The 16,836-nt window shown below is 37.7% G+C and overlaps 1 protein-coding gene across 1 annotated transcript; it reads right to left on the bottom strand.

The window, feature by feature from the left end:
- Positions 1 to 1,549: 1,549 nt before the first annotated feature.
- On the bottom strand, positions 1,550 to 16,394 carry LOC146596601 (threonine--tRNA ligase 2, cytoplasmic-like). Its single transcript, XM_085303322.1, has 17 exons — positions 15,958 to 16,394; positions 15,268 to 15,391; positions 13,970 to 14,091; positions 13,090 to 13,207; positions 12,400 to 12,464; positions 11,628 to 11,706; positions 10,234 to 10,380; positions 8,551 to 8,649; positions 8,034 to 8,200; positions 7,293 to 7,455; positions 6,257 to 6,394; positions 5,689 to 5,766; positions 5,493 to 5,593; positions 4,333 to 4,437; positions 3,448 to 3,520; positions 2,664 to 2,778; positions 1,550 to 2,539 (listed from the first exon to the last, which is right to left on the bottom strand). The coding sequence occupies exons 1-17, from the start codon at positions 16,236 to 16,238 to the stop codon at positions 2,391 to 2,393; spliced, it is 2,124 nt and encodes a 707-aa protein (XP_085159448.1). The 5' UTR covers positions 16,239 to 16,394; the 3' UTR covers positions 1,550 to 2,390.
- Between the last annotated feature and the right edge of the window lie 442 nt (positions 16,395 to 16,836).

Genomic DNA, 16,836 nt, shown 5'->3' with positions numbered 1-16,836 from the left:
GGCCGCCCGCAGGCTCCGAGGTGGGTGAACGCCAGTACGGGGTTCCGTGGCTGAGAGCGGGCCCGAAGCTCCAAGGGAAAAAACGGGATTTCAGGGAGCCTGGTGCTGCATCTAGCGTTTCCCACTGGCAAAGAACGTTGGCCGAGGCGGAAAAGGCAGCTTCCGTTTTCACTAGAATTGCTCTCAGCATCACAGCCTTCATCCAAACGTCGTTTACCCGTTCAGGCTACTAACAGAAAGGCATTTGGCTGTCCTCCCCCCTTCTTCCTGGGCCTGTCTCGTGTCCCCTATCGTATGTATTCCTCCGTGTTCATGTCCTTTACTCATATCCTTCACTCTGCAGTCACAATCCTATTAGTGAGCTATCTCAGGATTACACAAATACATCCAGATTAAGTTGCATGGATCCCACCCTCAGCAACCACCCGCCACCGCCACGCCAGCCGCGCGGGCACGCTTCCGCCCCTTCCCACCACCCCTTCCCTCGCCGGCGCTTCCCTTGCTCCAGGGGCACGGTGTGTCCCCACTGAGCCCCTTCTGATTGCTTTGCGCCCTTGCAGCCAGCTAAGGCCTCGGGCCCTGAATACCCTGGCGCCAGCTCGCAGCAAGGGCTCCCACGCGGGGCGAGGGGCCGCGCGCCGCCGCTCCGCCACCCTGCCTTCACGGGGCTCCGGCCGCCAGCACGTCCACCAGCAGCCCCGTGGCGGCCCCCTGACCTGGCCGCCTACGGCGTTCAGACCTCACCCCTCCGCCCTTGCTGCGGGCCCTCTGGAGGCTTAGCTGGACGGCTACCGGGGAGATACATGGGCGCTGATAAACTGTTCTTACATCTGGAAAACCTAGAAATTCACCTTAAAAAAATGAAGCTTTCAATCCTGGGGTACATCATATAGGGCACATATATAGCAAGGCGGCTGGAAGTCCCTAAGAATGAAATAAACATACATAGCATCTGTGAATTTACATACATAGACGTGTGTGCATATGTATGTGTATATATATGTATCTATGCACATACATGCATACACTCTCACACATATATAAACATATATACATATATATAAAATCACTCCTCCACACACCATGTTCATTCTATAAATGTGAGCAGAAAACTTTTTCCCAGCACTCGTCCCTTTCATTTTTTCCCCAAATTTTTTAAAACCTTGGCATGATCAGTTGGTAGAAACTGATTCACAAAACCCAAACTGATACAATAATCGAAAGCAGGCCTATAGAATATACACTTGCACAAGTGACAGGCAGAAGGAAAACACTAGCTTTGCATTTGTGCAACGTTTATGCGCCACATATTATTTTTGCTCCATTTCAGTTGTATTTAAATCACTGCAACTGAGGTTGTACACTATATTTGAGTAACACATCAAACACTAGCTAAGCTTGGTTGCTAAAAAAGAGCTTATAAAAGTGGAAGGAAAAGTGTCACTGACATTTCAGCTCTCCTCTCCAAAAGATTGGATTCAATGGCCTGCAACGTTAACTTTTAAAAACGTGTAAATGTAAACAATTAAAGTCAGACAGATACAACCAATTTAAATTCCAACATACTGTATTATATAAAAGAATAAATGAAAATTATGTCATCCACACCTCAGCATACTCAGGATCTCAAACAAGCATGGCAATAAATTATAAACAGAAAGGTTTTCGAATTAATTTAGTGTTTTTTGACAGAAGTTAAACTGACAGCAAGCACAAACAAAAGTAAAAGCCTTCCACACACACAGATATGGTAGGTAATTCAACTTCTTTCTTCACAGTCATATTTATGGTAATCAGTTATCTTATTTTTACTCATTCAGTGCTTTGTTTCACTGAGATTTCCAACAGACACCTATGTATTTGTAGCCTGTGAACAATGATTCAGAAAGAATCGGTCTATCCCCACCTTGCCCACCACGTCTGATATTAAATTTAGAGTCAGGAAAAAAAAAAAAAAAGATTCAAAATGTTCCTTATAGACCTACCAACTGTCAAGTTTTGGATTCCAGGTCACATCAGTTATATAACTCCTACGTGACTGAGGTAATTCAGCAATGGCAGCAGCAGCAGCTAATACACTGCCCAGTGTCCTGTTCCTTGAGTTAATGGCATTCCTGATTCGTTTACACAGTAAAATCAAAATAATTTAGTAGTAGATTTTTTTTTAATAGCCTTTATCAAGCAGCGCAGATTCACTGGACTGTCAAAACAGCTGACCGTTGTACCTGTCCTTTCATGATATTCCTAAAGCACCAAAATGGGCTGTATTTACTTGGTTTGAATATGCACTAAGCGGAAATTCTTGCAAATGAGCATTACTGCAGTAGAGGAGGAAAGAAATACTATTTCACATGGGCAGCTAATAAACTGATACTAACTAACAGCAAAAATTAGAATTCTTCTTCTGCATTTGGAGTACGTGAACTCTTAAAATTCTTTAGTTTTTCAATGGCAGAAGATACTGAAATCTCTCCATGAACTTTGTTGTCTCTTGTTCGCACGTTGACAGCATTATCTGCTTTCTCCTTTTCTCCAACCACTGCAAGACATATCAGAAACAATATTAAGTTGCCTTCCTGCATTACAAAATGAGAGTCTAGGCTAACTCTACACCCAACATTCAAACTTTCACAGTGGTCAGAAATAAAAGATGCTGTAATTACCTAAGATAAAGTTATACTGGGCCAGCTGTGCATTTCTTATTTTCTTGTTTAATGTGCAACTCTGGTCTAGATCCACATCCGACATAAACCCTGCTTCAAAAAAGTCATTGCAAACCTAAAAAAAATAAGAGTATATATATTCTACACCACAAAATAGTACATCCTGTAATCCTTTCCAATAAGTAATTCATATAAATGTACAATTTTGCTCTTATGAATAGTTATATGGAAGACATTGAAGAAAACTGCACACAGACTCAAGGGCTTGGCAGGACTCTAGTTAAGAGGACAATACAATGTAACATTCATATCAAATGTTTGCTGATCTCCCCGGACAGCTACACTGCTGAACGTCAAAACGGCTTCCTCCATCAGAGAAAGGAGAAAGAGGAGAAGAAACGAAGCCATTTATGCTTGCATTAAGAAAAGCACGGGAGGGCAGTAAAAGTACATGTACTCGAATGTAGTCCAAAGCATACGTGCTGGGTAACGGAGGAAACTGGTTCCACTCTTACTTCAAGCAGATAATTTTATAATTATATAAAGTTTATAGTCCAGAATATTTATTTAACAAATACTGATGTATGTACATGATAGCACAGCCCAAAATACTTGTTACATATCCCTTTCTTAAGCTTACACAAAGTTTAAGAGGTATGAAAGATGTCACCTATGGGGAAAAAAAGAAGTCTGCAAAGTCATTAAAGCAATCATCTGTTGTTCTGGGACAAGCATTTAAGAAGCTATTAAAAGTGCCTGGTATAAAGGAAGGCTCTGTTCTCACCTGCTGGGCATACTCTTCAGAAGTAGGTCCCACAGGTACAACCATGACCTGCCGCGGAGACAGCCAGAATGGCCTGGCAAGTGTATTAAAAAAAAAATCAGAGAGAAATGTGTATTTTATACCTGTATATTAGCTGGTTTATTTCCCAATAATTAATTCCTTTACTTTATAAAAATATTTATGTGAGCTTTGGATGATGTTGGATATGTTATTATTCAACCTTTCTAGTTCACATCAAATGGCAAAAAGATTGATCTAGGTTAAATGACATACGCACAACTCTGAGCTTCTGTTCACTTCCTAACTAGTTTCACAATTTTTAACATAGTTTCAATTTTACACATATTATCTACTTTTATTTATTATATACCTTTATAGTGATAGGTTTTCAGTTCGAAAGTAAGAATTAACCCTTTCTTAATACTTCCATCCATTAACAGAGATATATCTTCAGAGCTAATTCAAGATGAAATAAAACATCTTACAAATTAAAAAAATCATTTCATTTAAGATGAATTCATGTCTGTATATATAATTACTTTGCATGTTTATCCTCTTCCTAGTATAAAGGCATAACATTTTAAGAGTATAAAAAGGACAAAGTAAAATGGAGTAGCAATACATTTAATTACAATTCTTATTTCTGTTGCACTGTATAATTTTTCCTTACAGATTCATAAAACTGACTTTCTAATCATGAACTGCAAATATAAGGATATCATACAGCTCAGACTATAAAAATAAGACTTCTTTTTTCTTCTTATATTACCTACTAATTTTGAGAAAATTCTAGGAAAATTATTTTGCATTATGATATACAGGAAGCATCTGTATTTTCTAGCTACATCGTTAAATGTTCCCTAAAACTGTATTTGTGCCACTTACCATTTTCCTCCATAATTTTCTGCTAAAATAGCTATCATTCTCTCCACGGACCCCAAGATAGCTCTATGAATAATCACCGGCCGTTTTTTATCGTCACCATCCTTACTGGAAAAGACAGATACAGATTTAAAAAACAAAATAAACCCCCCCAAAAATCACCTTCTCTTAACCTACACACAAATAACCCTACTAACAATTTTGACTCTACTTTTCATGGAAAAACAAAATGGATTTTTTTTTATACTTCTGTAAAATCTATTACTTTTAGTGAAGAAGTCCAAAGCTCTGACTCAGGTCCATTTCTGTGCATTTTAATATTGTATACTCTTCCTCTCTGTTTTCTTCTATGATTGCATTTATTTTGCCACAAAGGATCTTATCTGCTATCACTGTTAATTTCCTTCGCTAAGTTACAAGCTTGTCATCAAAAAAAAAAAAAGAAAAGAAAAGAAAGAGAAGAAAGAAAAAGAAATGAAAGCAAAGAGCCAGCTGCTGTTTGTACCAGTATTATGATCTACCAAAGGACTGTGACATCTATTGAAAAATATGCAGCAGCACCAAAAATAATAACCAAATATCTTCCTGTCAAGTTCTTTAAAATATACAAAAATAATCATTAAAAAAATATGTATTCAAGGCAACTTGATACTAAGATTAATTTACTCAGTGGATAAAACATCCTTTTTCCTTGCTGGAAGTCAAAGTGGGACTTGCTTTAACAAGTACTAGCATGTGCGTTACCTTTATGTGATAAGAACTTTGAGCATACCAACTCTTTAAGATGTGTTTGAATTTGTATACAGCGAAGCAGAGATGGTGACCAGGCTAAAAGTGAAAATTAGCTCAGCTCACTCTCTTATATGATCTTGAGAACTGGTAGATAAGACATGCAGATCACCGTTTTTTTCCCTTTAATCAGTGGCATTTACAATTAAACTGAGCTCTCATGATATTGAGGAAAATTTTCAAGTTCATGACTCAGTCCAAGTACTAATCTCCCCTTACAGATGTTTCCCCTCTTAAGCCGCCATTCACTTTACTAAGATACAAAATAGCACTTTAGTAACCAGTTTAACCTCAGTTTAGTGAGAACTACAAATATTGAAAGTAAATTATCAATTTTGAGGACACTTAAAAGAGTAAGATGTTTAACCACTCACCCAACGTAAGTAAGATTAAATCGAATGGGTAGTTGGAAGTCAAGCTGGATCGTAGCACACTGATGGTATCTGCCAAGAGCATCTTTAATTTTAATATCAATCTGTCAAGCAAGACATCACAGTTACTAGGTACAGTTTCTTTGCGTTTTGTCTGTATTCTTGTCCCAAAGTTGTACTAAATTACTCATTCACTAACCTTGGGACCGTAAAAGGCTCCATCTCCTGGATTCAACTTCCACGGTTCTCCAAAGTTATTTAAGCTGCTCTGAAGTTGCTAATCATAAAAATAAGTAAATAAATCAAAGAAGAATTTTTTAACCTCTATAGGTCTCTCAAGGCCTTCCTTTATGGCAAAAGCGAGAGCACCGGCCCGCGCTCGGCCGTGGGGTCTCTGGAACACAAAGCGTGCTCCCCTGGCGCACGGTCACGCTCCTGCGGCCAGCGGGGCTCTTACGGTTCAAATACTCAGCTGTTCATGGTAAAAAAATCTTAAAATCAGAGTAGTTTATTGTAAAAACTTTGTGATTATTTTGAATTTGAAAATATATTAATAGAAATAGAATCAGTTCAAAATAAAGGCCTAAGTAAGAGCCAGACAATTGTCATTTTATACAGAAAGTCCACATTTTACACAGCTTTTCAACAAGCTTTTTCATTAGGTACAGTATTTAGCATCTGACTTAATCTCACTAATTTCAATATTTAACATGAAAAAGATTACTTAGATATCCATTTCTGAAAATACAAATATTAAGTTGAATTACCTTTTCAGCATGATCCCAGATCTCTAACTCTCCTAGATAATTTTCAGGCCTTGTAGAAAGATGCAGTTGAAAGGTAAAACCAAATATAGCATAAACAGACTTCAAGAAATCAAGACAGCCTTTAATTTCTTCTTCAATCTTAAATGTAAAAAAAAAAAAACACTTTAACAATAAAATAAAAGATATATTTTAACGCAAATAGAAAAAAGGATTTGGATTTGCAGTATTCTTCATCAGGTTTTAACCGTTTCTGTGCACACAGATGCACACAGATACATTCTCGTATGAATCTATTAAGTTAAAAAAAAAAAACTATGTATGAAAATTATATTCTACAAACTCAAACCTACAGAAAAGGGTGAGAAGTGAACTGAGGTGCTGTGGCTTCACAGCATAGAAAGAAGAGTAATATTCTTACTAAGCCTAGCTTTCTGGAGCCAGATTGCATGAGTCAGACTTTATTATAAAGTATGTCAATTTATTCACACAGTTCCACTGAAACCTATGGTATTATTGTTTGAATAAAGCATTTATTCAGCATTAGTATGGAAAGCAAAGTGTGACTGACAACTCTTTTTCTTTTTTGGGGAGAGACAGGAGGGGAACTTTACCTTTTGGGATTTAGTTGCACCCACATATCTTTCCACAGGAAAAAAACCTAGAGCAAGTCTTATTCAGTAATTCACAGTTAATAACATCTCTCAGATGTTATCTTATCTTCTTTTCCTAGAAGTATTTCTTAACCTCAAAGAAAAAAAAATAAACAATGCAAATTATAGCATTGGCATTTGATAAATTTCTAAGTGGGAAGCTAAGATCAACAGACTACTGACTCAAGCAATACTACAGAAAGCTAAGACATATCCCTGATGAATAAGAGGGAAGCAACCTAACAAAAAAAGAAAAAAAGGCAGAAAACCTGCAATTGCAGCGTTAGACTACAAAACAACATGGTAGAAGAAACTAAAAAGTGGAAATGTTTTAGGTTTGCTTTTTGTTGTTGTTGCTGTTTTTCTGATTTTCATTGTGTTTTAACCTGTTCCATTGTGCAAAAGATGTGAGCATCATCTTGCTGGAAGCGCCTAACACGAGTCAAGCCACTTAAAGTCCCAGAGAGCTCATTTCGGTGAAGAACCCCAAAATCTGCAAGTCTTAGAGGCATTTCTCTCCAGGATCGCGGACGATGAGCAAACATTAGGCTGGAAGGAACATGAAGGAATTTGTTTTTTTTTTTTTTTTTTTTTTTTTTTTCCCGTACAAGACTTAAGACAACACAGAAGCTAAAACAAGATTAATGTACACAATAATCACACAGCATTTTTAAAGGTTCATTCGTTCAAGCTGTCTGCATTTGAAAAGGCAGACAAATGGAGAAACCGAGGCACTCCGCTTGGTAAAGACCACCTCGAAAAGCCACTATGAGAGTAACAACCAGTAACAACCAGGATTTGCACCTCCTTTTGATACACCGCAGCTTATGCCTATTTCTGCCCAACTAAAGTCATACTTGCTGAGAGTGCCAAACTAGTGCTAGCACACAGACATCTAGCTCATTTAGCAGGGGGATCTTCTAGCAAATCCACAAGAGAACTGCATTGGGTCTGCTTTGGGACACCATGAGAGTAACTCTCTGGACAAACAAGTTGCTTAGGAAAAGTAGTCTACTGTACAGCTAGCACACACAGGATAACATGCATTGATACTCCATTAATCTCCCTCAGCCCCACACAGCACAGATACAGCAAAATAAGAACATTTTTCAGCTGAGAGTACAAACCAATGTCCTGGACAGTTCATCGGCTTAAGGGCAAAAGTTTCCTTCTCAATCTCAAAAGAGAACATATTTTCACTGTAGTGCTGCCAGTGTCCTGAAGCTTCCCAGAGCTTACTGTTGAAAATGTTTGGGGAYACAACTTCTGTAAAATTACGCCTGCGATATTCCTCCTATAAAACATATTAAATATTTTAAAAGGTGATACAGATAGAAAATAACTTTCAATAAGCAAAAGCCTGATTCCATAACTGTATTCTTATGATGGCCATTTACTGGAGACTAAAGTACCACTGTGCATATAGGTCTTACACAACYGGAAAAAGCATGTGTCAACTAAGAATGCTTTCTCCTGCTCTAGTTTTAAAGAGATTAGATCTATATAATCTCAGTGAAATTCTGGTATGTGTTTACATACAGAAGTGTTTTTCTTTGTGAGGGCAGTTCAGTACTGTGAATGACATATCACTTAAGATCACAACTGATACTAAGCACATTAGGAATTCTATCAGTATCTACTCACTTTTATGAAATCTGTGAGTGTATTATAAAGAAAGGCACCTCTGGGGAGGAAAAAGCAGCTTCCAGGACTCAAATCATGAAAGAAGAAAAGTTCTTGCTCCTACATCAATTAAAAAACATAATTAGTTTAAGACCACTTCAACTGTATCCCCAGTTGTAGAACTGCAGAAAATGACTAATTTTAATTCACATGTCGACACACTTCGTTCACCAGGGTGAACGACTACAGCAACAAGATGACTTCTAGAAGCTTATAAATTCTCCGCAGCAGAAATTAATTCATTTCTAGTTCTTACTCTTAGAAGCTTTATAGTAATATCTTGACTTTGTGACCATCTAAATACGTTTCCTCAAAAAAAAAAAAAACAAAAAAACAAAAAAACACAAAGCCTTAAGAAATGTTACCATTAGTAGTCAAAACAATTAGAACACATACCCATCAGATCTGAGGGCTGATGGCTGCAGATTATGAGACATTCATCCTATTTCAGAGCCTTGCTCAAAAACYAGCCTCAGAAGTGTGGCTCTGGAGAATGTTAGTCTCTTACATATCGTAGATACTAAATRCATAGATACTAGAAAATTTGTTTGATTGATATTAGTTAATTCATTGATACTAGATACATAGACGCTAGATAATTTGGTTTTGAAAAAGGCAAAGAAGTATTCATCGGGTAAATAGTGAACAAATATTCAGGTCTGAATGGRCTGTGGGAACAAGCATGAATACTTCAGCAAAGACCACTTTACTACTCCCTCCCTTGTCACCGCTCTCTGCACACTCTTCGTTGGCTCTCCCTCTACMGAGCTACCTGCAAGTTGTTCACCTGTGCGTATTAAGGCCTTTCAAAGTCCCTTTCTCATATCCATCAGTAATTACTGAGAGTTTCATGCCTGCATCCTCTTAGCCATTGATGCTAAACTTCACTTGCACTTACTTTTTTTTCTTTTCTTTTCTTTTTTAAGTAAATGCCTTCCTGCTTTCCCTCACACTGCCTATTGTGCCTTTGAACACCCCCAAAGCTACTTACTATCTTCCTTCAAATTCCTTCCTTAAAACTCCATTTGCTCTACAAAATAATGGTAAAGGTGACAACAGTTAGGCAACTGATTTGTGGAATCACCACCTATGAGTGAAACCAACACTAGGTCAAAATATTTCACKGTGTCATTCAAACACTTTCCAACTTAATTTAATTTAACACTTAATTTAACACTAACATTGTTTATTAAATCTGGCAGAGGGACAAACGAACAACTTTCACAATGCCAGCTAAGGTACTATGAGTATACACTTAAGTTAGCTATTAACTTATTTACATCTATAATAAYGTTTGACCAAAATAAATTGTAGAAAACTGTAGAAATAATGTATCTCCTCTATGAATAATTTAGTCTTTTAGGTATGTAATCTGAAGAGATCACCGTGCATTCAAGTGTTTAAGACAGTTCCCTGAACCCAGAGGACCACCCTACTACGTCTTCCTAACATTAGTCAGGAACACTAACACTTCGATGCAACTCACAGGTTGAGTTTGTAGAATTAAAATTTTAAAATACAACTGATACTTCAAGAAATTCTTAGAACTGGCTCCCACTTGAACTATCCAAATATAGAAAAACAAAGAAAGAATGAATTCTTTTACAGGATTATAGAAGACAAGTAGGCCATAAAATAACAAACCTTTCCAATTTTCCTATGATCCYGGTTTTTAGCTTCTTCCTGGAATTTTTCCCATTCCTTCATCATTTTGTTATCAGGGAAGGATATGCCATAAATTCTCTGCAGAGTCTCCATGTCAGCTTTTCCCTCCCAATACGTAGAAGAATTCTGATGCAAAAGAACCCCATATTTTAATACACTATTATATAATCTCAGGGAGAGGAAGAATAAACACCAATCCACTCAAATGTTACGGTTTTTCCTTAGGAAAAGATCTGTATCTAGTCATCCAGCATTTGCTTACAACACACAGATACTCRCACCATCTTTTAGTCAGGATACTAACACAGAAGGCATAAACACAAGTGACTAGTCAAGTCATGCATTTTTTTCTACTTGGGTACCTTATTTTAACTTGCACCGTGTCATGTTTCATTATTTCACATTATATCTTCTARAAGAGAAGCACTTGTTTAAGTTGAAAACATAATGCAGTAGGGAAACAGTAAAGACTGAAAATGTAAAAATAACTCTCTCTTTCACAGTTAAATCCTATCTGTTCTGACAATTGAACATTTAAATTCTGTATCTCAGAGTTCCAGAGAYTTCAGTGAGGAAGCCAGCAAAAGCAAGTATGCTGAACGCTCCAAGGAGGTCAGGCTAGTGAGGTTAGCAAAATTAGCATCTGCAGATAGCTAGCAYGACGTAGTTCTCATAAGCATCTGCAAACACCAGCTCTGACTTTCCTGTGAGCAATGTCATTTTTACAGAGCAGCATTTACATGTCTGCCAGTGCTCACTTTAGCTCTTGTATCTCAAAGATCCCATCTTACTAGGTCAGAATACTATTTCCTGACTCAATGGATGTCTTGGATGTTTGTTTACTGTAGAACAGAGGCCACAGGCATGCTACACGGATAGCACGGCACATAATGTCCTAACTGCTCCTGGTCCAAGGACATCTATGCTGCACAACGCAATGGTGGGTGGAGATACCASAAGAGTCCCAAAGCAGTACTGCCATATTCGCTTAGGCACCAAGCATGCTGYAGCTGGTTTCACAGCTAAATCTAGTCACCATTAGCTTGAGTACCTTCTACACTGATCTTAATAGTAGCATAAGCATGTGTGTAACTACATGTGAGCAATTACTCCAATAAAGATGCTGTTACCATTCATTGATGAAGAAATCTGTAAAGAATCAGTAAACCTTAGAAGCAGATGAAGGAGGAAAATCAGTAGTTCTACTTGGATGACAGGACAGGGGAAAGAAGTTAAGGATTACTTTTATGGTAATATACAAACAGAACAATACAGAGGACACTGACACAAACACTTCAGGGGAAAAAAAATAACTGATTTCAACTGACTCCTGTTTAGGTAAGTTTAAAAGCAGAGTTAACTTATGAACTTACCTTAAATATTTTAAGGGCCTTAATTTTTCCAGTGTTTCTCACATGTGGGCCCCTGCAGAGATCAATCAGCGGACCACATCTACAAATCAAAACAATAGRTTCTTTTAAAGCATTCAAACATGTTCAAGCAAAGTCACTAATGGCATTCAGGGTATTGCTTGATATGTTTAATTTGAACACATATAACTACTAATCTAAGTAAGTATCATACAACATTCAGCAAATTCAGTACTTCTTAAATGTAATCATGCCTTCTACTTGAACTGAATATTCACCCTGTAAACACTCAGCGTGCTTGATCCTCTTCAGGGGCATCACAAAACACTCAGTAATTCACATAGAAATTTCCTGAGCAACTTTGACAGAGTTTATATATGGATCTAACTAAACRCATCCAACAGCAAACATATTTGTCATTTTCCGATTACTTTTACTCCTCTCAACTGAACGAACAGGCTCCTCACCCTACACTGCGCTAGCTTCACCCATTACCCAGTCATACAATTCCATTGGTGGTAACTTGTTTTAGTATTTTTCTTGAAAGCAGAGGCAATTAGTGAGAAGTGAGTTTGTCGTCTGTCCACTAATGGAGACATGACTTGTCCTAGTAGAGGAAGAAAAGATCTACAAAATATTGATTACAAACTTAGGCCCCATCACACTAGTACTCTGAAACTGKAGTAAACAAAATAATTCCTTCTCCTCTCAGTTCAAATGAGGTATATCCAACTGTAGAAATATTTTGCAGTATCTTCTCATTTATTTTGTTTACCTGTATATTGTGGTAGTTGGTGTGTCAACCTTTTCATTCAGGATACGACACTTAAACTTGTTATACTACACAGGGAAATGTAAAAAGTTAGAGACATCATTCAAACAACTACTAAATACTATTCTAGAAYTATATATTAATAATGTAAATGCACCAGTAAAAGACACTATCACAAGTAAAAAGTCACATGATCACATACACATATGTGCACAATTTTGACATTCCTTCTASAAGAGTTATAAATCATGAGCAGATAGACAGAGAAAATATCTTAATTTCCCTCAGAGCATATTAAACATGGTCATTACTACTTGAACACCTCAGAGCACTTCTGAAAGCCAATTAATACACAGTACAGTAAGACTGGTAATACTCATGTATAAATGGAGTGCTAGAGAACACAGCTTTTTTGGCTTGTTCCTGCAAGTGAACCAGAATGAATGTTTTTGTGTACCAATCTTTTGGTAGTCTCATTGATTTTGCGGGCTTTTGAGGAGTAAGAAAATGTTTTATTATTGCTTTAAAACATGTTGAACACTTTGAAGTGATACAGTGAGGGCCAAGAAAATACTTTGTTTTTGTTGTACTAGATAGATCGTAYTCTGATGAGTTAGTCACATGCACTGTTTAATAGAAGCTACAGCTTTAAAAGGTCATAATAACAGAATCATAGCTACTCCAAAGATTTACCTTAAACATGTCTAACAGAATCTCCTTTTTGACTTCTAGCCTTTCAAAAGGCTGCTTCTCTTTTATTATATTTTTACAGTAGTTTTCTAGTACTGGGAATTCAGAACTAGATACACCTCTAAACAAACAAACAAGGGCAAAAGAAATAGAAGTTAATTATATTGCTATTCCCATTTTTAAGTGAAAAACAAAGGATGCATTGCTGTGATTTGTAACATTAGTTTCTTACAATCAATTGCACTTCCAGAGACTAAACTCTGAAAGACAAACTGTATCACTCTGAACAATCCCACCAAAATCATTCAAAAATAYTCTTTCACATGTATAAGTGTCTGGAAGATCAGCAGCTCAAAGCATATATGCTTTAAGAAAAAAGGGGAAAAAAGGCTCAAGTCAGTTGCAAGAGGTAGTTTATCAGCTGATGCAGACCCTGTATTTTTCCTGACCACACAGAGATAAATGAGGAAAAACAGACTGTAAAAGCTGTGCACAAGGATTAGGCAAGCAGTAAACATCTAGGAGTTACATGCATACGTGCACTTCTACAATTGACTCTCGTCACTTTGAAGACAAACTTCTGTACTTCAAGGAATTCCTGTTTCAAGTACTTCAGCAAATGTTACCTATCACAGTATTTCACAGAATGTTCAACAGCCACAAGTCCTACAGAGCAGGAGTCTGAACATTGCTCTTTAATTAAAAAATATATAAAATGTATATACCTATATTACGAAGAAAAGCAACTTAGTGGTTATTTTTAAACCGCATCTGATAAACAGCATTTTACTTTTAGCATGTAGAGACATGATCAAGCAAAAATAATTCAAATCCAGAGCTTTAATGCTGATCATTGAAGTCCTTCAACATTGTGAAATTTTACCTATCTTCAATGTACATGTCATAATAAAATCCATTCTCAATAGGTGGTCCATAGCACAAGCAACCACCAAAATAACTTTCCATGGCCTCTCCAAGAATATGAGCACTTGAATGCCAGTAAACCTGCAAAAAAATAAAAATAATAATAAAGTCAGCTGAGTAAGTCATGGGCTCACTGGTGCTGCATAGTTAAAAACAATACGGGGCTATATAGGCAGATGGGAAAAACATTGAAATTGTTGTTTAAATTCTGTGTGAAGGATAACAATTCTCTGCTCTCATTACGTGCTATGCTATATGATTAATGTTCATTTGATTTTTTTTTAATCTGGTAACTGCTAGTTCAATTGCTAGTACAGTGGCAAGTGTAGCCTTAAAGTCCCATTTTTATCCTGATCTGAAAGGTGATTATACCCGTGCATGATTTACTTGCTTTTTTACAAATAAGTTTCTTGTCAGTTGAAAGTCCATGCAGCAATAATAACATCCAAAGCAATCTAGCCAACTAAGTTGCCATTTTTCACATACGGTATCTTTATTAACAGTACTGTAAACCACATTACCAGAAATGTCAGAAGAGAGAATCCAGTGACTCAGTAGATCAACACCAGTCTTACATTCTAAGTCCATATTAATTTAGATCATTTAATAGCCACCACTACACGACAGAACCTTTAGGAGCTCTTGAAATGCCTTTAACAACCTTAATTGCAGGAAAAAGTCTTTGACAAAATGAAGTCTAACTCTACTGCATAAAGCTAAACATAGGCTTGAGTCTGAATCCCATAAAACTTAGGCATGCGATTTTATGTATAGTCATYATTTAATTGACTAAGATATGCCTACCAAAGTTTCTAATAAACACTGCAGGTACAGGGACATATACATTTTATTTATGGCTAAAATCCAATATTGGACAATTTTTTGAACAGTCTAAGACAACCACGCTTGCTTCCAGTGCCTGATCTTCAAACACACAGTCAAACAATGAGACACATGCACTTTTAAAACAGCAAACTATTTCAAATTAGCACATGAATAAAGACATGAAGTACAAAAGCTAAATCTCAATTGAGAAATAACCTGTTTATGTAAAAGAGGAGGAAAGAAAAGAACCCTAAGACTTTATTCATCTATAGATTATAGGTATTTTACATTCTTTGAAGAATCACTAACAAATGTAATTTGAATAATTGTTCAGATTTTTTTTTAATTAAAGGTTTAAAAAACATAATACTGCAATCAGTTCCASGTCATTAGTTCTTTTAGTCACGTAGAAACCAGAGAGTGTTTACTCACAGCTTGTGCTTCTTCATTATCAAACATAAGGAGCTCCAGAGTACAATCTCCCTCCAGCGGACGATCCAGATCCCACAGTTCACCATTCACTTTGGCAATGACTGCATTTGAAGCCAATCCTTGGCTGAAGAACACAAATGAAGGCATGAGRCAAAACATCTGGGTTTAGATTTGTGAAAATATTTAGGTACGTAAACACCTAGAGATACCCCTCTACATCTTGTAGCACCTAAAGACCTTTGTATTTGTTTGCTTTTAAGGTACAGACAGTAAATTCTTTAAAGGACTTAACCTCATGCTACAGTTTTCACTGCTGGGGATCAGGAAGGAATACTGCTTCTAACAGTACATTTCACAGTTATYTGACAACTCGTAAGACTTCAGATAKACGGATTAATTCCTAGCAGTCTTGCTACTAGGAATTTATATATTTTTAAATACATTTATGTTTTTTTAATTGTAAGTGACCACTGTGACCCCAGAACACGACCTCAAGCATCACCYACAACAATAACTTTATCCAGCTATTTCTACATTAAACTCAAGTTTTAGCAATGCTTTCCAGGTAATCCAAATAAGAGAGTTGTCCATCTGCTACTGACTAYGACTGTGAATGTAACTGGGTAAGAGGGAATAGCTAGTAACAGATTTACCACCTCAAAAGCACAACTCCTTCAGTCTGCAGGTTACCTRATTCCCAGAGCTAATTGATACGGTGTGGTTTTCCAAGACTCCCCTTCAGCCTTCTTCCCACCCGTCAGGATGACGTTGATCGGTCTGCTCTGGTTGGCCGCTCGGTAAGCTAGTAAAGCATCATGYTCTTCTTTCAGTGCTTCATAAAGCTTCAGTCTGTCTTCTATAAAGCTTGGCTCATGCTGCAGCTGCAACAATAAGCAAATACATGAAATCATACACAATAATAAAAAGAATGCACGACAAATTGAATACAGGAGTTTACAGCATTCACGCATCCCTGGAGGTTCAAACTGGGATTAGAGTTCACTGTGCTAAAGTTTATATTAACACGCAGAAAATTATTTGTAAATAATTATACACAGAACAGTATGGTTCAAGTTGCTGACTACTTTATAGTGGCTTTTCAGTTTTCCAGCGCATCTTCATTCATCTGTGCCTGAATGGGTTTGCGTGTTTTGACTCCAAAAAATACCGTATGTTCTTGCCTCAGAACTTGCACGTGGCTGACTTTGGGGAGAAGTCTGGACCATTCCAGCAAGACCTCACTTCCACCACACCATTCAAAGCACCAGATCCAAACAACCCGGTGAAGTTCGGAATGATTTTCTTTTAGTTTGGCATAGACAGAATTACTAAAACCTGYTGAACTGCGGATACTGCTGTCAGCATCCTCCCGCAGGCGCCGCCCCCCGCACCTTCCGCTGCGCGACCGCTCAGGACACCCAGCTGCCCGCCCGCCGCCTAAGCGGAGCTCAGGACGTACACGCAGGCCCGCCAGCGACGCGCACAGCACCGGGGCAGCGCGAGCTCCCCGCACGCGCGCTGCCGCAAGCGCGACCAGCGCAGCGCTCCGGCCCCGCGCGCGGCCTCGCC

Source organism: Rhea americana, unplaced genomic scaffold, assembly GCF_003343005.1.
Source record: "Rhea americana isolate MKP2758 unplaced genomic scaffold, rheAme1 scaffold_2, whole genome shotgun sequence".
Taxonomy (NCBI): Eukaryota; Metazoa; Chordata; class Aves; order Rheiformes; family Rheidae; genus Rhea; species Rhea americana.
Note: the sequence above shows the minus strand (reverse complement) of the source record. Positions and strands in the feature narration are given on the sequence as shown.